This window comes from Porites lutea, chromosome 3 (genome assembly GCF_958299795.1).
Source record: "Porites lutea chromosome 3, jaPorLute2.1, whole genome shotgun sequence".
Classification (NCBI taxonomy): Eukaryota; Metazoa; Cnidaria; class Anthozoa; order Scleractinia; family Poritidae; genus Porites; species Porites lutea.
This window is the reverse complement of record NC_133203.1, coordinates 43142390-43167147: the sequence shown is the minus strand read 5'-3', so window position 1 is coordinate 43167147 and position 24758 is coordinate 43142390. Positions and strand designations below refer to the sequence as shown.

The window sequence follows — 24758 nt, the reverse complement described above, 5'->3', positions numbered from 1 at the left end:
CGTGTACAGTGGAACCTCTCCTTTGAGACACCTCTATTTAAGGGACACCTCCATTCAGTGGTTACAAAATTTGGTCTCGGGAGAATGTTCACACAGTTTTTGTATTTGTTACGTTACCTCTATTGAAGGGACACCTCTATTCAGGGGAAAGGGACACTTTTTCCGGGTCTTAAAACCCAGATGAAACCTCCAATCAGGGAACACCTTAGCACTCAAAAAGAGACTGACCAGTAAAATCTTTGGTAAGTTTAAGTGTACACTAACCACAATGGCGACAACTTTTAACACATGAACAACGTCAACTAAAATTGATGTTCTACCGCACTTGAAAGATTCAACACACAACATCACAGAGGTAAGTTAATCGTGATTTTTTATCCATTACATGTATCTCTCTGCTTGAAATAATGTCTGCAGTAGATTCCGAGGCAGAATAAAAAATAAACATTTTATTTTTTGGCTTATTATTAACAAACCTCAGCCCAACCATTCAGGGCACCCTTGCCTTGGTTCCGAGGGTGTCACCTGAATAGAGGTGCCACGGCATTATAGAAACGCAGGAGCTGAGAAACGGCAATACATTGGTATACCAAAATTTATCCCATGCCATAAACAATACAGCTAATCGGAAAGCAAGCAACTCGTTGCATATTTGATGGTATGCAACGGGTAATATCACCAAAAATAGGGTTCGGTTGCCTTCACAACATCTTGAAAGCAACAAGGATTTTTTCCATACTTGTCCCAATCGTAGAAGGCTAAAAAGCTCAAAATATTTTGCACGAGGCTGTATTACTGTCGGCAAAAGTAATTTAAACTAATGTCAAAATGTTTTGCATTTAAACCACGCGCCATTGGCTCATAGTTTCACTTGAGTTTTGTTTGAGCATATTTTAATATCGTTTTTTAAGGTTCATATACAGTCGAACCTTTCTACAACGGCCACCTGGAGGACAGACAAAAGTGGCCGTTGTAGAGAGGTTCAACTGTACTTGTTATTCAGCTTCCGAGTGTTTCACAGTAAAATATTCCATGAGTGAGTTCAATTCTTAACGTGTTAACGTTACGTTACGGTGTGAGTAACCATGTGTATAAAGAAAAATCATGTCAGTGGTGGGATATTCAGGCTATACCACGAGAAGGCATTGAGCTGCATTGCATAACTCACTCATGCCACTTTTGGCTTGACGACGCAAAATTTTTAAACCTTGACATCATAGGTAAACTCGAAAAAAATACCTTTTCATCCTAAATTTAAGCTTAGTCTGTAAACATTAAATAATCAAAAACTACTTCACCAGCATCCTGCAGATAATGGCAAGGAGAATGCGAATGAATGCGCTTGGGGGCGGGGATTAACTTAGACACGTTAATTTGCTCCCATGATTGGTCTTCGAAACAGCAGTTAAGTGGTTTGGTTTGGTTTTTCTCGCTCTCTGCTGATGACTGAAATGCTAACAGATTTTATTAGCCGACGACTTACCTCTTAGAGGGTCACTGCTCCATCTTCTCTCGGACCTACCAACTGTTATTATTGACAAAGAGTAAAGGAAGGAGAAAGTGGAAGAGCAAAATTTTTAACCTTGAACGCACAACAACTTAAACTCGAAGCTATTCCAGTTTTAATAAAGATATGATCGTCGCAGCTTTAATTACATTTTAAGCAATTGCAAATTGACCCGAAAAAAAATTTCAGGGCTTTAACGGGATAAGAGCCCATATAGTCTCCGTTAGAGCTGCAATGCTTTACCAACATAGTTATGAGAACTTATGCTTCTCTTCCCCCACCCCCAATACGAATGCTTGGGACACCACTACCCCTACCCACTAGTCTATTACTTGTTCGAACAAGGTTCGTACACTGAAAAATTTGTCCCATCGGTAGTTTGCAATAAGGTAAGCCTAAAGGCAGAGCACTGGTTAAAGCTATATCCCTTATTTGAAGAATCCGCCCAGCCTTAAATTTGTAATAGTTCCATCACATTAATTCAGTAAAATGCTTTTTATTCGAATCAAAAATCAGTTCATCCATCGAAATTTCATAGAAAAGGATAAGCTGAATAATGTTGATAATCTTACTTTGAAATCACTACTTTACCAATTACGTAAAACGGTAGTGATCGGTCAAAACTCCTGAGTGATAAATTTACAAAATTCAAATTATAGACACCATGCTGGCAAGATAACTTATTAGAATAAACCACATCGTTATTCGGGTCTGATGAGGTTACAAAAAATGTTTTGCTGTAATAAGCATGGAAAACTTGATAAGAAAGGAAAATACAAGAAAATATCTGGGGAAAATTGTTGAATGTCTTGTTTTTCACTAACCTGAATTCTTGTCTTCACCACTGCTCATTTTTTATTCCAGTTGATAATCTTTCAACACTCTAAAAAAGAAACAGTTAAAAGATTTATTGAGAATACAACAATTTAAAAACTGCAGGGCATGAAACCTCCGTCCTTTGTATACGTATGAGTGAGCATCCAGGAGGGCTAGTCTTTTCGTGACATTTGACAACACCGTAAACTAAAATCACAGCTTGTGGAGTTCTCCAGAGAATTCTTGGTGGAGGTGTGCCGCCCTCTTCTCCGAATCCAGACCACATTTCAGACCAAAAAATGTCATTTTCCACACCCGTTTTCAGACCTGGGTTGGTCACAAAACGCAACACACGTATTACATTCGCATATTACACTTTCTTTCTTATTCATACCCTTTATCCTCTCTTGTTCGGAATTGAAACGACGAAAACATTCATGCACTACGGTAACGTAGTTCCCTCGTAAACTATACCCGATTACAGACCAAAATGGGCAAAATCTATACCCATTTTCAGGCCAAAACGGCGCAAAACTATACCCTTTGGGGCGGCCCAATGTACCATTATGGCTTATATCAGGAAGTAGTCCCAGGGAATTACAGGTCGGGACGCATTTCCTTCTTGGTGTAGTTGGCTTTCCCTGCAGAAAACGGTAAGTTACCGTTTTCTGTAGGGAAGAAAGCAGCATGACAGTCTTCAAATTGACTAGCTATTCTTCCATGCATCACATTCGTTTGGAATAATTCAGCCGGAATCCTTGTACATTGTCCTTTAATTATGATCGATGCTTCCTCATTATGTTCAACTGAGCGAACCAAACGTTCACTTCAATTTACTTTCCTTTATCTGCTGCCGACCGATTTGCTTTTTAAGCTGCTACTTATTAGTCTCAAACAAGGCTCTTTTGTAGTAGGACATTCTGACCAATTTTTTTCGTGTCATACCTCTACACCTTTTCACCTACGTCACATGTCACTTCGTTACTTATAAGTTCTTCCATAACAACAGCTAAACCCTCAGCCTTGATCTAATAATTAAGTTATTATTAATGCAACACCATACCATGTGTACCGAGTGTCAAGAATACCTGAAACAACTTTAAGTGGTGACAAGAGAGGATAAAGGGGACAGAGAAGGCATCCCCCATAAACACCCTATTCCATGGGTAATTCGTCTCGAATTATTTTTAGAATCCGGGTAAAAAATTAAAGTTACCTCGCGCGCTGCGTGGATGTTTCATGGAGGTTTCGCATGACTAAACGCCGTGTAAAACATGTCGGGCGAAAGGCAATGAAAGCGTAAAGAGATCGGGAGCATTCCTGAATATTGAAGCGAAATGAGTCGGCGCTCACCTGGAAAAAAGGAATCGCTACATCTCTTCTTTCGAAAGACTCTCTTTCCGTTTATTTGATTTCTTCGGCGCCCTTTTGCTTGATTTGGTGACGGTCGAACTCGAAGGCGCAGGTTTATGCTTCCCTGCACAATTCCTCCTCTTCGCTTCATCTGCTGAACTTTCATCGGAATAGGAGCTTTCTACTTTTTCTTGTATTTCATTAGCACTCTCCGTTTCGGTTACAGCTTCCTCCTCGCGTGCACTGACTTTTTCATCTTCTTTGCTAGAACTCTCAGCTTTGCTCGAATCAACGTCGTAGCAATGCTTAGAAAAAAGCCAGGAAAGGCGATTCTTTTTTAATTTCCGTTTCGCTGACACAGCTTTAGCAGAAATCTCTCTGTAGTCGTTTTCGTCGACAAAACGAATAGCAATATCACTCTCCGCGTCTTCCGCCATTTTGTTCTGCGTCAATTCGTGAAGAACACGTGGCTCTGAGCGTGGCTTATCCACGCGGAACACATTCGCACTATGTGATTGGCTGTTGTCTAATCCCCCTTGGGATCTGTGGTCTTAAAAATAACTCGAGACGAATTACCAATGTAATAGGGTGTGTATGGGGGATGCCTTCTCTGTCCCCTTTATCCTCTCTTGATAGTGATTTATATATAGAACAGCAGGACAAGGAAGTTGCGTAACCTTCCAATATCATGACTTGCTTTTAAGAAATAGCGATTGTCTAAAGGAAATATTAGCACTCATCATGGAGTCGAGAATTCTCTCCTAGCAGAGGTCTCTTACGGCAAGAGAAAATGAAATAGAGAGACCTCTGTTGGCCTCCGACGCGTCGTTTTATGAAGCCGCCGGCAACATTTGTGGCCGAGACTCACTGGTTTTCAAAACCGGTTCGTTTAATGTGGAATACTCCTGCCCTGTTGAGATTGCATCCTGGAAACTTCTCAGCCCACGTTGTTATCGCGCAAACCGGTTCTGTAAGTTGTGTCGCACGTGACTAAACATTAATGGTTTTTAAGGATACGTCAGTGCATGAGTGATGGAAAACGCATCGGGGGCAGGCAAAGGTCACTCTCTTTCAAATCATTGAATTTTCTCTTGCCGTGAGAGACCTCTGCTAGAAGGGAAATTCAAGAACGATTGCGTGACGCTTTATTTTATGTCGGTTCGAGTGGCTTTCTGTCCGCAGTGTCGTAAAAAAAAATTGTTTTCAAATTACAAGCTACAGAGTTTATTTAATGCATTAATGTACCCTTTTTTAAAAAAAAAATAATAATAATTGTTCCATATCACAAGTACAAATTGGAATAAGCATTACTGCCATACTTCGTCAACTCGCAGGCGGTCTTTTGTTTAGCAAACAAAATATATTTCGATTTTTTTCCATTGAATTTATTATCATCAAGAACATTTTGAGTAACAAGTGAAAATTTTCTGGCTTCCGCCTGCCCCAAGGCCTCAGCCCCCCGCCAAAAAATCCTCAGTATGAGGCCCCTTACAACTAAACCCCTTATTAAACGAAAACATCGACTGCGTTTTGCCCGCTAAAGTTGGTGATGTTTATTTATTATCGTTAACCAAGTTGGAAATGACAGCCCTCCGTGGTTCTCATATTATAACAGTTTTTTTCGAAAAGTGAATGGTCTGATATTAGTTCCCTGGCGTTCACAGAGTAGTTTTATCCTTGCTGGCGGTGCTGACTACCTTGTTAAAACTCTCAGCTGGTAATTGCAACCTTTACACTCTGCAAAAAAGTTCTTAGCAACCAGAAAAAAACAGTGGAGTCTAACTTAAGCCGCGGTTCAACGAATCTTTGAACCTCCAGATCTCTTCTTTGGTGGATTGTTTTAAGAAGAAAAATACTTTAATTTCTAGTCTTCTCAATATGCTGTCATAAAACTGTTCACAATAAATGATGTTTAGATAAAATCGTTGGGCAAATTGAAAATGACTTAGAACGCGGTTTTGTTAAACACTAGCTAACCTACGTTTACAAAATTGGCCCAATGATTTTAAGTGTCAGGTCAACACTCGAAATTTGCATATAGTACAGTTGTCACACGGGTGAACATGGACAACAAGAATTAGTCTATGCTAAAAGCATTCCATGGATTTTTTTTTTTTTAACACACATAAACGGAAACTTTCTAACGGCAATCCTGAATCCTGGGACAGTTCAGTAAAAAGCTCTAGATTAACGTTTACGTGTTACGAGTCAAAACCAAGCAAGTGAACCATGGAAAAGCGAAACAATCAGTCTTATGACCGAGAAGGCTACTAGCACGACACTGAAGTTTACTATCCCTATCTAGAAGCTGTTCTGCGGCATTGGAACGGCCTAACATTTTGTCTAAGGTCTCGACAAATCTCCCATTCCATTACTTGCTACTCCTCTGGATGTTGAAGTCTTTTGTATAAACGCTTCCACTTGACTCGATTCTTTACGTGGTAGATTTCACGCCATTATTTCTCACACTTACCTTTGTAAGTAGCTTCTTGTATTCCGATTTCCATTCTTTTTGTCCTCAATTCTGTCGGGCCTTTGCACAAACCATGCTTTAACCTAGCGCGTACCGGTTGTGTAGACTGTCTTTCGATGACTCAGGTTTTATTTGTTTTACGTAATACATGTCATGTAGTTCCGCCTCTCGGGAAACTTTTTTCCCCTTCAAGGTTTTGGGGGAGAACTGGGCCTAAGCGGGTGCCATAAATCAAGATGGCCCTTTTTTCGTGCCTTCTTTAGGCTGGTAAATGATTTTGTAGGCCTAAAAATTTCGTTCTTTATTGGAACAAGCAACCAAAGCATATTACGAGTGTTAACAAGTTGAGAAATTACGACTAGACTGCATTTTGATGTCTTAGTTATTATCGAGATAGACTCACTTATAGCCAAAGAATTGACAGAAAATTTAACAGATCTCTTTACTAAATCAAGCAAATAGTTAGTATTTGGCCAGCATAATTGGTCTGAAAACGGGTATGGATTTTAGAGGTCTGGTCTGAAAACGGGTGTGGAAAATGACATTTGTTGGTCTGAAATAGGGTCAGGATTTGGAGAACTGGGCGGCACACTCCCACAAAGAATTACCAGGTGTACCCCCCCCCCCCCCCCCCCGGGGAGCCATTATTGCTCTTGTTAGAACTTAACAGTAAGTTACGGATCGAACAACAGAATCAATGGATTTGTCTTTGTTTAATGCCACCCTTCATCACTTATTGGACCTCAATACAAAAAGATGCCCTTGGAAGAAATGATAAATTACAAACCGTTTGATTGTGTTCAGGCAAGCTCTTACATTCGAAGCCAGCCAAGCATTTTCATCGTTCACAGGTTATGAATTCATTAATTAGAAATTGATTCCGTTCTTTAATTCAATATTAATTCCCATGAAATTTATAATGTAATGTCTGTGTCAAGATTGAGCCCCGATGAATTTTAGCCATAAAAATACTGGTAAGGCTTTTTTTATCGATCCATTCAACATACGAATGTTCAATAGTGTTGGAATATTGATCATTCATTTCACCAATGGATTTCTGAATAAAAACAGAATCAATAGTCCGTTAACAACGGGGGACACTTGATAGCTTTTGAACGAGAACAATATGAAACAATATTTTGGCCCCGCGGCTTTGCTACAGGAGTTCAATAACTGTTTTATTATTCATTCAAAATATTTTTAAGTCCTGAACAAGCTTACCTCCTCGTTGACTTTCTTTTAAACTTTGGCCTATTTTTTGCACAGTTTCCGGATTGTAAACACACTCAGGTTTTTTCTTACAGATACTCCTCAATGTCCTCAATCGATCATCAAAAAGTAGATAACATCTATCGAGCAATATGTTCTGCGTATCCTGCTTTCTTTCCGTTTAGTTTTATTCAGAATATTTAGGCTATTTCGTCTTCGAATAGCCGCGTGAACGCCATTATTTTTAGTTCACTCGTGAATAAACAGCTGGGCCGCTGCTCTTGGTTGATTGATGGTCTTTTGCCCATGCCACCTCCTTTCCAAATCAATATGCCATTGATCAACCTCCTTTCCAAGTCAATATACCATCGAATTGATAGTATAAAGACCTATTCGGCTAACTCAATGTTGTGCCCAATTCAAACCCTTTGGGAATAAAACGTTTCGTTTTAGGAATTTCCATATCATTTATATGTGAGTGCCATTTTATAGTGCAAATACAATACACAAAGAATCTTAACCCAGGGAGATTTGAATTGGGTACAACATTGAGTTAGCCGAATAGGTCTATTGCTCGCATCCTCCAAATTTGACAGTTGGTTATGAAGAATTAGCCTGGGCTTTGAGCCAATCAGAAACGGCGAAATGTTATGAATGGACACGGGTTATGGGCTCCTGGAATGGATAATAATTCATCTTGAAGCGAATTTATCGCTAGTATAAATTCGGCCATTATCGTGAGGCGCCCTCAAAGTCGTAGAAAAACTGATTTGCAAAGACAGAATGCGTGGCAATAACTCTAACTTTAATACTAAACGATGTTGCCAGAATTGACCACTACATGCAGTAAATGCCATAACATACTATAATACTCTTTGTTTGTCAGCTCAAAATTTTGTATAAGCATTGTTTTCAGTTTCTCTTGGGGCCATTTTAACTCCCAAGAGAAACTGAAGACTATGATTATGCAACATTTGGGGGTGACATACATAGAGCATTATGGTATGTTATGGTATTTTCTGGAGTGGTCAATTGTATCAGCGCCTGAGGGGTTACACCTTTGAAGATTATCATAAATAGTAAATAGGCTTTTAGTTTGGCAATAAAGGATACCGACGCGTTAAGAATTTTGATTCACGGAACGGTACATAGTCTAGGAATAGATTTCAAAAACGGTCCTTGAAAAATGACTTAGTCGACCCGACCTCACATAAAGCTTTGACTACAGATTCTGATAGTCAGATAGATTACTGATCGACCCATTATATATTCGATATGTGGGCTCAGTGACTTGGTACGATGATAGATTAGCTATCAGCCTGATGGTCGAAAAATATTGATACGCAGACAGAGTGTTAGCCATGTTATTATCATGGGACCAGGGTGTGATAAATAAGTCGTCCACACTGCGATTCCAAAGTGAAAACTTCCTACATTTTTGCCAACATATGCACCATAGAGACCAGGGAAATTTCGTTTATGAAGTTGTTGAACAGTAGGGGTCTAAGTAAGGACAACTGTGGCACTCCGGAAGACGCACCCGTTCAGATGGAGAAGGCATCGTCCACCTTAATATCGTTGCTATCGGTCTGATTAAGACTTATTGTGACTTTGTAAGAGTGACACTAAATTGTCATCCCTACCATGGAACTAGCACTGTGACTTCTCAACTCTGATACGGAAGGCAGTCAAGGGTTATATGTCACAATGTGGACATGCAACAGCCAGTGGAAGCCAAGAGAGCTCATTTTTTTTAGTAACCTGTTCAGATTTTACAACCTCGATAACGCGCGTAATTTAACAAATTTTCCCCACCAAGAACTTATCCCACCCAAAGACATATCATTTGAGATCGAGCCGCAAGCAGAAAAGCTGAGAGACATATCTTGCCTGAGGAATTTAGTGCTATTATGGCGAATCGGCACCTTGTTTTGGGATGTTGAGGTTGCGCACCGTAACCAGCATTGCTTCGCATTATTTAGGCAAATAAAAACCAAACAGACAAGTATATTGGCAAGTATATCTTCCTCAGTACAAGTCTATACAATAATATGCAATCAGTATTAAAACATACAAGCGTTGATCAGTGCATCGAGCTTGGCCGCATCCTATGCTCTGATTGGTGTTTGCACAGCCGGCAGGCATGGGTTGTTTACCATTTACAAATGTTTCCGCAAAATCCGGCTAGAATGAAAGAAAACCCAACTTTCTAGTTGTTACAGTGAAAAACTTTAGAAGTAACTTAAAGGGAAGGTCTGAACAGACAGTAGTTCTGTTTTCCTGGTCGAAGTTTTCCACCAAACGGATGTCAATTTTAAATACACACATATGCTGCCACTAACCTATTTAGAAGTTTAGACTCCTTTTTATGTTTATAATACTGCATATGATATTTTAATTATATGACAATTTTTAAAGCAAAAATATAATATGTACATGACAACATAAGTCCGCCTTAATGGCAGTCTTTAGTCAGCTGTAGTCGGGCGAGTGCCCGACTGAATGAGTAATGCAACTGAGCCATGGAATGTACAAAGTTTTAACAGTTTACCTACGTGTTTCAAGTCTACGTTAGGGGCGAACTGGTAACCCTACCAAAAGGTGCGAATGAACCTTTTTAATTGTGCCAGGTTCGCCAAAATGGACAAACAGTAACACGTTACAAGCGATCTTGGATAAGCATGAAAGAATGAAACGAGACATGCAACTAACTTAAAACAGTAAACTCTACCCTCAAGGAAATGCTGGGGTAAGAAGGAAATCTGTTTTAGCTGTCTATGTCCAATCAGCCTCGTATTTCATTGTTTTCAAACTAATTACAACAAAAGTAACTTTAGTTTGTCTCCATTTAGGCTGTTGGTAGCCCTGGCAAAACACCAAACATGCTTTTTTCTGGCACAAGGAGACATTTAACTGTGCTGATGTCTTACTGGGGCATTTCCTTTTGAATGTTTCTTGTTTCTTATTGCTTGCACTTTTCACTGGATATCTCAAAGCAAAATATGAGGTCTTCGCTTCAAGACCTCACAGTGACTACATATGTTACAACTCTTCATTCTATTCGTTTATTATGTCGGCGAACAACTTTGCTGATATAGCACTTCGGCGATCTGCAAAGCAACAAAGGTTTTCGAAAAAAAAAAACACTAAGGTTTGTGGCTGACAAAACATTCCTATATGACGCACAAGGGTAAATAATCTGGCTTAACTTAAAGTTGTCATGCGAAGTGTCTTTGGGTTCTTAAAGAGATGATTTCCTAGCGCTCAGAAACGCTTTTGCTCTTTGTTGTTAATACTTTGATCCAGTCTTCTCACAAATACAGATGCTTGGTGAGTGTGTGCATGGGTGCTGGAACTTGGACACGGCACTTTATGTTGTGTTCTGGGTTCTGTCTCTCAACCACACGTTTGGTAACTTCGGTTAAAATATCCAGAAAATGATGATGGTGGTGATGTTCTCTGATAACTTCGACCAGAGCCTGGTTTGAAGCAAGAAAAAAAATTTTTTTCTCAGTTTAATAACAGTGTTGCGATGACAAATGCCAATATAACCCAGTCTTCGACCTAGTTTTGCAAATACACCGCCTTTTGAAAAAAATTAATCACTAAGCCAGGAAGTTTCTTCCCTTTGTCACCGCCACAAAATGCCGTTAGTCCTTTTAGGTCCTTTTACAGACCGAAACGACAGATTTCCTTAAAATTTAATATATTTTAACCAACGTTTCGAACGAAGCCTTTACGTATGGCCCATTATAGGAAGAACTCCCCGGGGAATCAATTCATTCCCTGCTACATCGTAAGTTAAGGTAAGGTAAGGTAAAGCCTTCATTTAAAGAGGGTAAACGTGTGACAGTTAAGATAAAACTGATAAACTTGTAACATTAACATACACAATTAAAAACAAGTAAAAATAGTATTTAAAAACTGACTAGAGTTTTATTTAAAAGTTTTAACTTTTTAAAAAACTATCAACTATATCTAAAATAAGTAAAAGCACTTATTTTTCTATTTTACAGACTTAATATAAAAGGCTACTTAACTATTAAAAAGATATTCAAAATTTCCTGCCTTCTTTCCTTAGTAATAACATTTTTAGTGATACTGAAAACCCCTTTAACGACACCTCGCTATTCTTCTCACTCCAGTTATGACAGTGCAAGAGGCTACACAAAATTTCATCCTAATCCTCCGTATCACTAAATCAATGTAGAGTCACAGCAACAGGAATAACCTAATACTCATACGTACCTGTATAAATATAGTACCAAACTCCTTGAACCGGAAGGACACAAAACTTGGCACGGTAGCAAACGCCAAAAGAAAGTCAGCTTCCGTCGGAAACACACTTCTTGCAAGAGTGGAATCCGCTGTAGAAGGACGTCCAGTAGACTGGGCATCTGAAGATGGTGACGTAGATAGCACATCCTGTGACTGAATACTCCCAACTGGAGATACGAATGTTTCATTTATACACTCACGAACGCCTCTGCAGGTCTGGATGATAAACACCTTTGGTTTTCCTTTTAGTGAGGGGCAATTCCTTGCTTGGAACTCTACCATTAGATTTTCGACGGAAGTTTTCCTTCCCTTTACCCCCAGAATGCAATCTCGGTTTCCACCATGCGACATGAGAATGAAAAAAAACGCACCAAACTCGCGGTGATCTTTCTTCGCAAACTTCTCAGCCACTCTTTCGATCTCGTGTTTGTCCAAATCTTTTTGGATTACTACGGTGAATTTGAGATCAGTGAACAACTGCCTGAGGCTGTCTACGTCTTTACTTGCTCCATGGCGGTCGGACAGGTTTTCGTCTTCAAACGTAAGGTTGTTAATGATAATGCAGTATCCATGGGGAGTTCGGTTGATTTCATAGCGGTTCAGCTGAGGCGGACCTTGAGAAATGAAAGAAACACATTTAAGCTGGGAGTCAATGCATTGTAAACGCGCCACGTGCATCCTTTATGCTGTAAGTGAATTTAATATTGACGGTTTACTCCAGAGGGGGAGGGGGAACGGGATTTCAAGTGACGGGGTTCATCGAAGCCGGATTTTCTTGAGTTTAAAATTTTCGATTCGGGGATTTTTGGTGGTAGGAAAGTTTTATTCTTTGGGGGGGTCGGGGGGTAGCTTAATTTAATTAGAGATTTTCCTGGTATTCAAAGTGCGTAGTACCCGCGTATCCCGGCCGTAAAGACAAAAACATTCAAGTTCTACCTTTTTTAAATCTTATTTTCATATCATTTAATGCTTTCTTGGCTTGAAAAATTGCCAGGCATGGAGTTTTTTAGTCCATAGACTTTCCTTCTGGGAGGGCCTACCTAACATCTCGTTAACATGGTGCGTAGCTGACTCTAAAGTATTAGGAACCATGGAAAGTAAGTAACAGAAAATGCCTGAGTTCTTTTAAACATTATATACAATTAGCTGATTGATAAAAAAAATCTTAGGACCCATCCACACCAATCAAGACATTTTTTTTGTAATTTAATAGCTTTTATTAATTTTTTCACACTCAAGACATTTTTTAAACTGCTCCAGTATTTGTTCTCCCTGATTCGTGGGGACTGGCCTACGATTTTTGATCAGTCGCTAATGATTCAGCAGTTATGATCGTAGTAAATTTAAAACTATTTTCTTCGTATGCCATGCTGTGAATACCCCCATTACGTCATACGTACCTGGAATGAAAGAGGCTGTTTCTTGGGTAGGATTCAGTATAGAACCTAAATTACCAAACAAGAATCAGTTTAGTGCAATATTACTTCTCCATTTTACTTGAATGAGTATCTTAATCTGGTGTCTAAAGTCTGAAAATAAAAAAGGACACTGTTAAATTGGAAACTGAACTGAAAACGGACCAACGAAAACATCTTTTGGTATGAAAGTGAACAAGTTTTCAATAGGAAAGCCATATCAGCCCTGACAAAACATGCATTTTGTCTTAGTATGATACGTTTTTGTTTTGTTCGTTCTGTCTAATGCTTCTTGTGAAAACTCACCTTAAGGAAAAAAATCTATTTGTTTTATATCTGTCATTATTAACCTCAATGCTCCTTAATAATAGTTTCTCACCTAGATACAATTTAGCTCTCAGTGTATGAGTCAGGTATGGCACCTGAACAAGCGATGCTCTGTTTGCTTCAATCACCAACAGCTCATTAACTTTTGTAAGCAATTCAAGCAAATCATACCCCAAATGACAGTAACTGGTAAAGACCATTGCCAAGACCTAATAAAGAGAACAAATTTCTGTACATCACTGAGATATACCGGTAATACTACTACTACCTAAAGTTGTGACACCTTGCTGAAAAGAGCTAAGTTAACTACTTTACAAAATAGGAGGTTGCAGGATATACTCATTTTGATGTTTAAAGTAAAAAACAAATTAACAGTGAACCAAATTGCGGACATTTTTAATATCAACGAGGAGAATACTAATAGTAAGAGATATAACCTAAGAAATGCAGATTTCGTCTTACCTCGGTTTAAAACTGTTACTTATGGAAGACATTCTCTCAGATTTCTCGGACCACAATTGTGGTCAAAATTAAGCAAGGAGGAGAGAAATATTGGAACTTTCGCAACTTTTAGGACAATGATACGTAAGAAGGATGTAACATCATTTCTTAAAGGATGTGGGAGTGAATGCCGTTTATGCTTAGATTAACTGGACGTACCCATATTTACTTATTCATTTTAGTGTCCGAGCTCATATATGCATTTAGTTTGTATTTTGTAAATTTCGAACTTAGCTTCAAAGTGTTAAAGAGTACATTTAGAACTTAGTTTTAAAGTGTAAAAGAGTACTAAGCTTGAATAGTGTTAATTTCCGGCTATATCTATATGTTGCATAAAAAAACGGTCCTTGTAAAAGAGCGTCATTTTTATGTAAAAAAGCTGCTTTTTTACAAATAGAACGGTTGTAAAAATACTGCTTTTTTACAAAAATAAATTTTTGTAAAAAAGCAGCTTTTTTATGTAAAAAAGCTGCTTTTTTGCAAGTTAACCGGTTGTAAAAATACTGCTTTTTTACAAAAATATATTTTTATGTAAAAAAGCTGCTTTTTTACAAGTTGACCGGTTGTAAAAATACTACTTTTTTACAAAAATATATTTTTGTAAAAAAGCTGCTTTTTTATGTAAAAAATCTGTTTTTTTACGAAAGATATTTTTGTACTCGGAAAGCTGCCTTTTTATGTAAAAATCCTGCTATTTTACACACATAGACCATTTGACAAACCCATTTATCGAAGACAGGCTGTTTTCTATAGCATGGTTCGAACTTTATTGAACTGTAGTTTTCGTGCGCTTCTCAAACCGTACATTTTAAGATATCCGGCTAGTCACGTTCACGTTCCCGTGTCCCCTTTATTACGGGGCTTTTAAATTCCCTTGTTAACTCGCTGACAGCGTTAAAAATTTACGTTCTTTTTATTCTTTTTATTATTTCTTCTTGTTTCCTTTGTCATTCAATTTTCCAGGACCTTCTAATTGTTGGATGCGAAGAAGGAACAGGCAGTAATTTCATTTGTTATGCTTATCGGCTGAGGTCACGCACGGCAGTAACTGCATGTTAGGCAATAATAGAATAGCTGGGTTATTCACTGTCTTATTTATAAGCAATGCCTGTCACAATCTCTTGCAGCAACCAAAGCCTTCTATTCTCTCCTTCATTGCTACTTTTGTTCAAGCCGAAAACTGTACAGAATATTGTTCTGTATTATTTATCTATTTTCCCAAGTTTATCAGCTGCAATAATCAGTTTAACTGTCAACAAAATACTTGGCTATAATGCTTTGATGCTCTTAGCAGTGGACAAATAAATTATAACTCAATTTCTAGCAAAAAATCTTCAGCAAGAATCAACGACGGCAATTGTTAGACAATTTCCTGTATTATGTATGTTGCGCTAGACTTCTATCACGGGATTCATGCTATGTTGAAATCCATGTTGATGCATGCAAGAGTGTCATGTCTGCGTTACAACTATGATGTAGGAACATGTTCAGTCGGCTAATCAAGCAAAAGGAAACGCTAGCCCATAGCTACAAGCGTACATACACACGCTTGTTAGTCTAATTTTTGCAATACACAGAGCAACTTGTAAGGCCATAAAAACACCAGCCGATTCGTTTATAAGAATTAGGGACTATAAAGGCGTCTGTAAGGTACGGCAATGCGTGTTTTATTTTAGAGATCGAGAAAAAAGCCAGAAAACACTTGTAAAGGCTGAACAACTTTAATATGAACACAAGCTGAATTCGCCAGCAACATTTAGAGTATGACCGTTTTTTTACAAAATATATTTTTGTAAAAAAGCTGTCCTTTTACAAATATATATCAATGTAAAAAAACAGCTTTCTTACGGTACCGTTTTTTTACAAAAATATATTTTTGTAAAAAAGCTGTCCTTTTACAAATATATATCAGTGTAAAAAAACAGCTTTCTTACGGTACCGTTTTTTTACAAAAATATATTTTTGTAAAAAAGCTGTCCTTTTACAAATATATATCAGTGTAAAAAAACAGCTTTCTTACGGTACCGTTTTTTTACACAACATATATATATATATATATATATATATACACATGCCTTATATTGTTGTTGTTGTTTTTAAAATAAATTTAATAACTTTTAAAACATTGAATGACTCCGGTCCCCGTTATCTTGAAGATATTTTAAAATTTTACCATCAATCAAGGACATTACGGTCATCAAGGGATCATTTACACCTTGAAGAACCAAATTTTAACATGAAAACTTATGGCCAGCGAGCGTTTTCCGTTGCTGCGCTCCGCCTGTGGAACAAGCTCCCCTTTGAAATTCGAGCTTGTTCTGATGTTAATCTTTTTAAATCTAAGTTGAAAACGTTTCTTTTTAAAAAGGTATATGGCATTTACTTTCATTATATTTGTTTTCTTTCCTTTTTAAGATGTGCATGTTATAAATTTCCCAATATGTACAGTAGTGTTATATGCAAGCTTATGATTGATGATATTCTTGTGTCCTTTTTTACATTGTAAAGCGCTTAGAACAGCGATGTATAAGCGCTATGTAAATTCTATTATTATTATTATTATTATTATTATTATTATTATTATTATTATTATTATTATTATAGTACTTAATTAGTCTCTTTTAATGATGTAATTTAGTTTTAAAGGTGTCCCCGATTAGTGCGAATAGGCACTAGAACGATTAGACACTTTAATAAAGGTTATGTATGTATGTATGTATCAAACTATTTCAATCCATTCGGAGTAAGACGTAAATCGTTCTGTCCAGATCCTATTGTCCATTAATTCAACTGGAAACGACCCTCTCCGAGTGCGTTATTTGGTTTACGTGGGAATGCACAAGTACGTCCTGCCGAACTGTGCGAACTTTAATATATACGGGAGGGCCATTGACGAGAAGGGGAGTGGTACCAAGAAATATGCAAAAACAAAAAAGCTTCTTTCCTCGACTTCAAGAGTAATTCATGAAAAAATTAAATAACTATAGGAATTAACCACCCTCTCGGGTAGGTAAGATAGATGACTGATTTTAACCGCAGCTAGAAATCTAGTAATTAAAAGCGTTTTATATTCATTGATTTCATTGGATTGGACATCTATCGAAGCTCCTTAGAGCCGGTCGGAAGCGCCATAACTGTTTGTTCACACCGCTTTAACAGTGTTTTTTCACCATGCCAAAACACTCTTTCTCGTGATTATATTTTTATTTCCTTAAGCAGAGTCCAATTAATGTAATTTCTAACCTGTATGAAGGACGACTCCGGAATTTGCTGAGCTTTATTGGTTTGAGAGCATGCGCAAGCCAGCAGAAAATCGGCTTCTTCGGGGCAAACATCCCAACCAGCCGAATTTTTGGGGGAAAATTTCGACTCTGCTTCACCGTCGCAGTAGGGTAAAAACAATGAGCTGTCATGACTTTCTTCGAGTTTAGAAGGAGACATCGTAAACCTCTGAACAAAAAACAGTTTGGGTTTGTTCTGTAGAGAGGGACAATTGCCAGAAGTAAACTCGGACATGACCTGCTCGACGCTTGCCTTTCTCCCATCTACCCCAGAAATTTCGTGATCGTGGCTACCAAGTGAGATGACAAAAAAGACAAAGACGCCGTAGTTGCTATGATCTTTAGATGCAAATTCTTGGGCAACTCTGTTAATCTCAAGCATTGTAAGATTTTGCCTGATCTGCACATCAAATGCGAATGAACTAAGAAGGTTAGAGAGTAACACTTCTTCTGCGAGGCTTAAGTTTGAGGCGTTGTTTATGATGAGGCAAATTCCCTGGGGACGTTGGTTTAGTTCGTAATGGCAGAGCTGTGGTACATCTGTAATAAGGAAATTAAAATCTTGTGAATACTGGAAAGAAAAAATGGAGGCTAGGAGATAGCAAGAAAAAGAGGCAGAATATGTACAGGCGGATCCAATTTGTGAGGGGGGACCCCCTTCGCAAAAAACTAGAGAGCTGAAGAAACCACGACAGTAACGGCTGCAAAATAGATACTTCAAAGGCGAGTTTGCGCTGTTTCAAACTTCATCGCTCCTGTTCCGGCGTTTCGGTTGAATAGGTCAAGTTTTAACGAATTTTTCTGGACTTGAATTCTAAAAGACTGTTGCAGAGTTCAGAAAAAGAAAAGTATAATCAGTTTCTTGCGTTTACGTCCTCCATAAAATGTGAAATTAGGATTGAAGTTTCACTTCGTAGTCTTTGTTGTTGTTTTGCTAACCTAAACCTATTGATTTTTACCGTTCTTCGTAGTTGCCATAGCCGCAGCGGTTGCTTAAGCTCCCGTTAACATTTCTCGGCCCTGCGTTCCTCGCTTTGGTTGAAAGGATTTAAAATAGGAGGCCTTCCCACAGATCCGCCTCTACTATGTTCGTGGCTAGATCACAGTCTGAAAGTGAGCCTGACGTCATCCTGATTGTAGAATACAAGGTCACTCACGTTAAGCTCGCATTACAGTCTTGCAATTGGAGGTACGGTGGACATACATACCACCTAGACTGAATGCAAGAAGTCAAACTTTGCCTCCCAATCTGACTCCCAATGTAGCCTCGAACGACAAAGGAGGAATGGGTGATAGAATTTTAAACAAGCAACACAGACCTTCTTGAGGTTCTTCATTAACTTCCTTTGTTTTGCCTGGGAAGTCGATTAAAAGCCTCTTAAACCCTTAAAAGAAATCAGCTTTAGATTAGTACACGTTTCAATCACCCCATATAAGGGAATCCAAGACAGTCTTGGATTCTGGATTCCACTCCGAGGATTCCGCGTTCCAAGTACTGGATTCCAGTATTTGCAAGTGGAACTTTGATTCAGGATTCCAATCGTTAGTGGGATTCCGGGTTCCAAATACTGGATTCCAGTCTGTCAGTAGAACTTGGATTCTAAATTCTGGATTCCAATTTTTAAAAGAAAAAATCCAAATGCGGGAATCCAGATTTCGTTTCATGCGGGGTGGGGGGGGGGGGGGGGGAGGATTTCGATAGTTTAAAGCAAGCAGCTTGATAATTGCTTATCTCATAATAATTCGAGATTCATCCTTTTAGTCAATATCCCCTATCTTCTCCTGTTGTCTTTCTTTAAATCTTCTATTCTTAAGTGGGTTAGCCATCTTGATGTTTTTTTATTCTTTCGGGTTGGCTAGCAAAATGACAATTTTGCGTTCATTTCTTAATATATGTAACGGTTAATATGTACCGACTGATTTCTTATTTTAGCTGAAATCCTTTCAGCTAAAATAAGAAATGTCATTGTTAGTGGCTTATCATGACAATTGCTGGCGACGACAATTTTGGGATAAATCTTTGACTACACGGTAAATCAGAAAGATCCGAAAATCTAGCTAGGGCTGATTCAACCTTGTCCCCCCGGCCAGGGCGTTTCCCAGAAAAATGGGAGGGGCAGAAAAAAAGAACATCAGGAGAAATTCCTCTTTTCTGCAGCACTTAGAGTTGATCCTCTATAACAGAGTTAAAAGGAGAAACAATTATCACAATATTCTTGTCTGCTTTGACAGGCAAGAAATCTGGTAGAAGCTGAAAGAGCAGAGATTTGCCGAAACCGCCCGGTAAGCATTCAAAGTACTCAACCTGAAGTGGTTTCATACAGAACGACGGAAAATTACAACGATTTAAGGCACATTTAAGTCGAACAAGCACGCTAATCTCAGGCAATGTTTCTGCAATCTTAGTTTGACACTTTTGATTATGCAAACCTCGCAAATTTATTACATCCAAGACACGTGACCAGCCAATGCCAGGGCTTTTCCCGTCTCTCCCATTTTTAGGGAAAATCCCTGCGGACGACGGACCGGAGGGCTGAAATAGGCGTGACCCAGCATGGGTAGGATTATCCTTTTGATTTCGCTGTTTTGGCTTAAATTGTGTTCAAATGGCCCCAGAAGGGGCTGAATTACCACTCTGGGGCTAGAATAGATGTTTTTAATTTTCAGTGTAGCAATAACAATTTTGGGTTAAATTTTTAATATAAGCATCGATTAATATGTAGTGACAGATTTCTCAGTGTGATTTCAGGCCTAAAAGGGGACAAGAAATCTGAAAGATAATAAGAATCTACTATCAAATTAGCTAGCTGCTCAAAATTACGGGCAAAAGTTCCGCACATTTAAACGTGTTTTTACCAACCTCTAACAACTGGCTTCCAGCAGGACTCCGAATTCTCATGTACAAATGTCACTTCTTCTAACGAAGGCGAATTTTGCTGAAACAATCCTACTAAAAAGACCATGAGTTAAAATGTTAAGTACTATTCATTAGAAAAATGAAGTTAATGAAACTTAAGCAGTTGCGTTGCTGTGGAAGGATAGCTCAGTCTGTAGGGCGCTTCACTGCAGGGCGCAAAGTCGCAGAGGCTGGATTAATACCCAGGTTTTTGAAATAATTATGTAAGCGGTTTTGCTTTGAAAATGGCTAGATCTTAGACGCAGCTTTGATGACCACGTAAAATGGCGGTACCATCTCCAGTATGTACTAGTACTGGCCGGAGACTCTGGAGACTACTGTGTCTACTGTCCTCGCCAGGAGCCCATAACTCGGAGCGAGCAACTCCCATACTAGGCCTATGTGACGGTGTTTTTACGGACCAGTTTATTTTTAGACACATTTTAGGGCACTTTTTTCCCGAGAAAATGGAATCTCCACCATGTCTGTGAGCGCATTCGAAGTAGAAGATATCAAAAAGGAAAACTAAACTTTAGTAAGAGGCAAAAAATATCATTTTTAAGTCTGTAGGTTTTGCTGACTGGTTTTGTGGAATTTGAAAGATATTCAAAATTCGTGCCAAAACCATTCTAAAAATATACTGGTCCGTGGAAACACCGTGACACGAACGCATGGAAGTTGCTCGCTCTGGGTTATTGGCCCCTGTCACGGTCCTCGATTAGTATTTTTGGCTGTTCATTTAAACTCAAATAGAGTGCGTTTTTTTTGGCGTTGACAGTAGGCACTTGTAATTTTTAAAACAATATCAAGGGCAATAAGTATAGTATGTGTAATCAAATGGTGACGAGTGAAATTAGGGAATAATTTCACGCCCGTTTTGTCCAAATCCTTATAATTACCTGAGCCTTTAGGCAAGGGAAATTATTAGGATTTGGACAAAACGCAAGTGAAATTATTCCCTAATTTCACGAATATACCATTTGATTACCTATTAATATCATGGGTGACGAATTACGTTAGCAATCGAGGATTTTTGACTTGTTTATCCTGGATCGTATCGATCGATCGCGAACTCCACTCTCTCAAACGTTTAGAGCTAAAATTTGGCTTAAGTTTTCAGAATTTTTCCACAACATACCTCTAAGAATCCTTCTTGATGTGCTCTTTCGTGTGTTCAGGTTTTCTAAAGCGTCTTTTTATGCCCCGACATCTTCATTCATAACATTTTAAAACTTCCTCGCCATCCTGAAACGGAGACGTACGGCAGGTTGCCATGGCAATTTCACATGTGAAATTACAAATAAACGCTGAAATTTCGCGCCAAAATTAAGGAGTAATTCGTCACCTATGATATTAGAGCAGAAATCAATGTACAAGACTAAGTAACTACTTTCGCGTTAAAGAACGTCGTTATCTCACAGATACCTTCTTTTGCTTTGCCTCGAATTAGAGTGACCTCAATTTCGCTGTCATTTTCTATTGAAGTCAAGCGAGCGTATCCGTAACAGATACTTTGCGCATAGCCACCAATAGAGACCCATGCTTCCTTGCCATTAATATTGAAATAAATACGTTTCTTCTCTGGATCACGACGAACGCTCAAAAGACTCCCGCTGGTGACGTCGCAGTCATAACACACGATTTTCGATGAAGCACCAGCGCAATGTCTTGAATCGAACGGTTTGCGAAAGATCTGTCTTGACTTGCTGTTCCAAGCCCTGTAATTAAAGATCAACACATGTTGAAACCAAAAAACATAAGCCAGGCTAGATTTGAGACTATACTATTAACCTCTCCCTCACGAGCATTGAGTGAAATTCCTTTGTTATGTGATCTGAACTTTGCACAACAATTCTCTTCAGCCTGTCTACTCCTAGGTTTAAGCTAAACAATGGAACATAAAAAATGGATCCGTTAGTTATTGTATTACCAAAGCGTTCCTCTTAATTTCTGATCTTCACCATACTGCAGGCCTACCAAATGATTTCTCCTAAAATTAAACAGAACGACAATATTAAGAGAATAAAGATTGATTCTGTTGGGACATTAGAGTGGTGAAATGACCCAGTCTCTGCTTTGAAGCTGTAAATGACCCAGATTTTTCCTGATACGCGAAAAATTGTCTTTCGGCCTGACCAGACTTTCAAAAAGGATACAGAGTGGTTCATAACAAAATGCATTCACAACACCTTTTTGAATGTTCTTTGAAGCACCTGAGAGACTCCACTGTAACAAAAAGTTCATAATCGCTGGAGGTGTTTCACTGACGGTTAGTTTTTGAGAATTGGAAACATAAAAAAGAAGCTACGACCACTTGCAATTGGAAGGAAAATATGCGCAGCGACTTTTGCGATAAACTCAGCTCGTGCCACACCTCTTCTCTTAAGATCAGCCTTTCTCGGACAAAATTAAGTGAACTTAACCAATGGATGAGGCTTTTACTAACACTATATTTGAGCTGCAATGAACAGGTTAGTACCGTTTTGAGCTAAAATACAAGAATTTTACATTGCCCATAATATATGTTGTCCCCTACTTCAAATTTTATATAGGCTCTGTCAGAGGTTTTCAGTCTGATTGATTGGAGAATGATGCAAATTTTCCTTTCGAAAACGGTCGCTGCCATTTTTTGACCTGTTATTGAGAAACCTTCCCACGTTTCAAAAGGCACTTAACTGATACATCAACAACAGGTGATGATCTCTCACTCAGTTTTATACGCCACTATCGAGTTATGAGGCAATGAATAAGATGATGCATAACGTACCTGTTATCCGGAACTATCAATCCAAAGCTTAGAGTAGATTGTCCCTGAATGCAACCTACCGAATACAGCAACTCAGAAGAACCACAGAGGGGATACCTTGTTACGACTTCTTGATAGTTAGGCCAGCGGTTTCCTCTAACAAAAACCGTTGAAGGTGATGTATCTGTGAAGTCCTGTAAACCCCGAATAAACTGCAAACTCTGGCAGGCTGAGTAACCGCGATCTGTCAGAAACAAAAATTTTCTGGTGAATATGAATAAAAGTAATCATGGTTTTAAAAGTAGTGGTTTTTAATATCTTCCTTTTCTTCGGATCGTCAAGTAATCCTGCGAGCAAATTTTTACAACATGAGCATAGAAAAAGGGTCCCAAAAGTAGTGATGTATGCCCGTCATCCATTCCCAATCATGTAACCCCAGTCAGAAAAGGAGGGCAGATTTGACTAGAAGTCATGACGCTGCAAAAGGATTCTATTGTGAGACGACTTAAGCCACCAGAGGTCATGAACTGTAAATAACAACGCTGGATGACCGTGATTTTTTTGGCAATTCGGTTTGTTTGGTAACTATAAACTCTATTTTGACAATGAAAAACGCGACAAAATATTGAAAACGGTCAGAGTGCCAGACTTTTAATTTAGAAGCCTCGAATCTCCGCAGTCTAGCATTTAAGACCGCTAACTGAAATTGTACTTGCTAGCCCCGAATTGAAATTCGTGGCCACGATTCTAGCCAAGTGGTTCGCCTTCTGTACGTTGAGAGTTTTAACTTTATTTGATATGCCTCATTTGGATTCAGATTTGTTTTATGTTCTCTCAAACTGACCATAAGGGGAGAGGGAGCGTTGTGTGGTTGCGTTCGCCACTCCCCGGAATATTAACATTAAAACTGAGCATGGTACAAAAATGTCATAATTGAAATAACAGGAAATATAGAATGTAAAATATTCATCCCTCAGTTGGCGAAAAGATGACTTGAAGAATAGAATAGTATAAGTGACCACAACTGAGCTGAACCGGCCGCCCGGGGGGGGGGAGGTACTACCTATAATGGCCTATACCGAGAGGCTCCGCCCGGAAGGAGTACCTTTGAAAGGGTAGGGATTTCACTTGTTGAAGTAAGTATATATAAAAGGGAAGGGATATCTGTCATTGGGGTCTGTGAAAGGACCCAAAAAGGGTTAACAGATGAATTTTATGGCTTTCTAAAGTCGAGGAAACGTTCTATTTTTGTGATTATTTCCTATTTAAACGACAGTGCATTTACAGCAGTTAAAAGGGATCAAAAGGGCTAAACAAGGTGTGTGAAAGTTGTAACATTATTTGTCAATAGAAGCTATACGAGGGGGCTGAGTACACCCCCCCCCCCCCCCTTTCCTGGGACCGGCCGGCATTTGATATCAGCAGACAAAACCCGATTTTGAAAGCGAAAGTATGTGGGAACTTCCGCCACCGCAACAACACATCACTGAGCTCGATCAAAAACCAAGTATTTTTTTAAAAAAGAACTCGACTAAAAACGTCCGATTTCTTGACCAAATAATGTAAAAACGAACTAAACTACTGCATTCAGCAGGTTGAACAGTCCATATGCGCCAAATTTCAATGTAGACGTAGGTAAATTTCACTGCACATTCCATTACTCAAGGAAACGTTGGCTTGAGGTTGGTTCTTAACATGCATGGGCCTTAAAATCATGAACCTTACCTTGCACACCTGAAGAATCCAGTTTGTTGAATCTGGACGACTGTTCCATTGAAGTTAGGAAAGAAACATTTCGTTTGCAATTACTGCGTCAGACTCGCAACTGCTGTGTCACATTAAACAATGCAGTGGCGCAAACAATAGGAGGGGAAACACGATATATGCAAGAGAGGGTAAAGCCCCTTTATTCTCTCCTGCATATGTCATAGTGAATCTAGGTCAAGAGCCATTGAG

At 38.8% G+C, this 24758-nt stretch overlaps 1 protein-coding gene across 2 annotated transcripts; it reads right to left on the bottom strand.

The window, feature by feature from the left end:
• Positions 1 to 9368: 9368 nt before the first annotated feature.
• On the bottom strand, positions 9369 to 24665 carry LOC140931188 (uncharacterized). 2 transcript variants are annotated; one of them, XM_073380951.1, is made up of 11 exons: positions 24528 to 24665; positions 22824 to 23046; positions 21987 to 22046; positions 21482 to 21774; positions 20021 to 20110; positions 18480 to 18545; positions 17123 to 17700; positions 13431 to 13587; positions 13037 to 13081; positions 11607 to 12250; positions 9369 to 10837 (listed from the first exon to the last, which is right to left on the bottom strand). In XM_073380951.1, the coding sequence occupies exons 1-11, from the start codon at positions 24574 to 24576 to the stop codon at positions 10670 to 10672; spliced, it is 2373 nt and encodes a 790-aa protein (XP_073237052.1). In that variant the 5' UTR covers positions 24577 to 24665; the 3' UTR covers positions 9369 to 10669. The 2 variants fall into 2 exon arrangements, with proteins under 2 accessions (XP_073237052.1, XP_073237053.1); XM_073380952.1 differs by having other exon boundaries at positions 20021 to 20107.
• Positions 24666 to 24758: the final 93 nt, after the last annotated feature.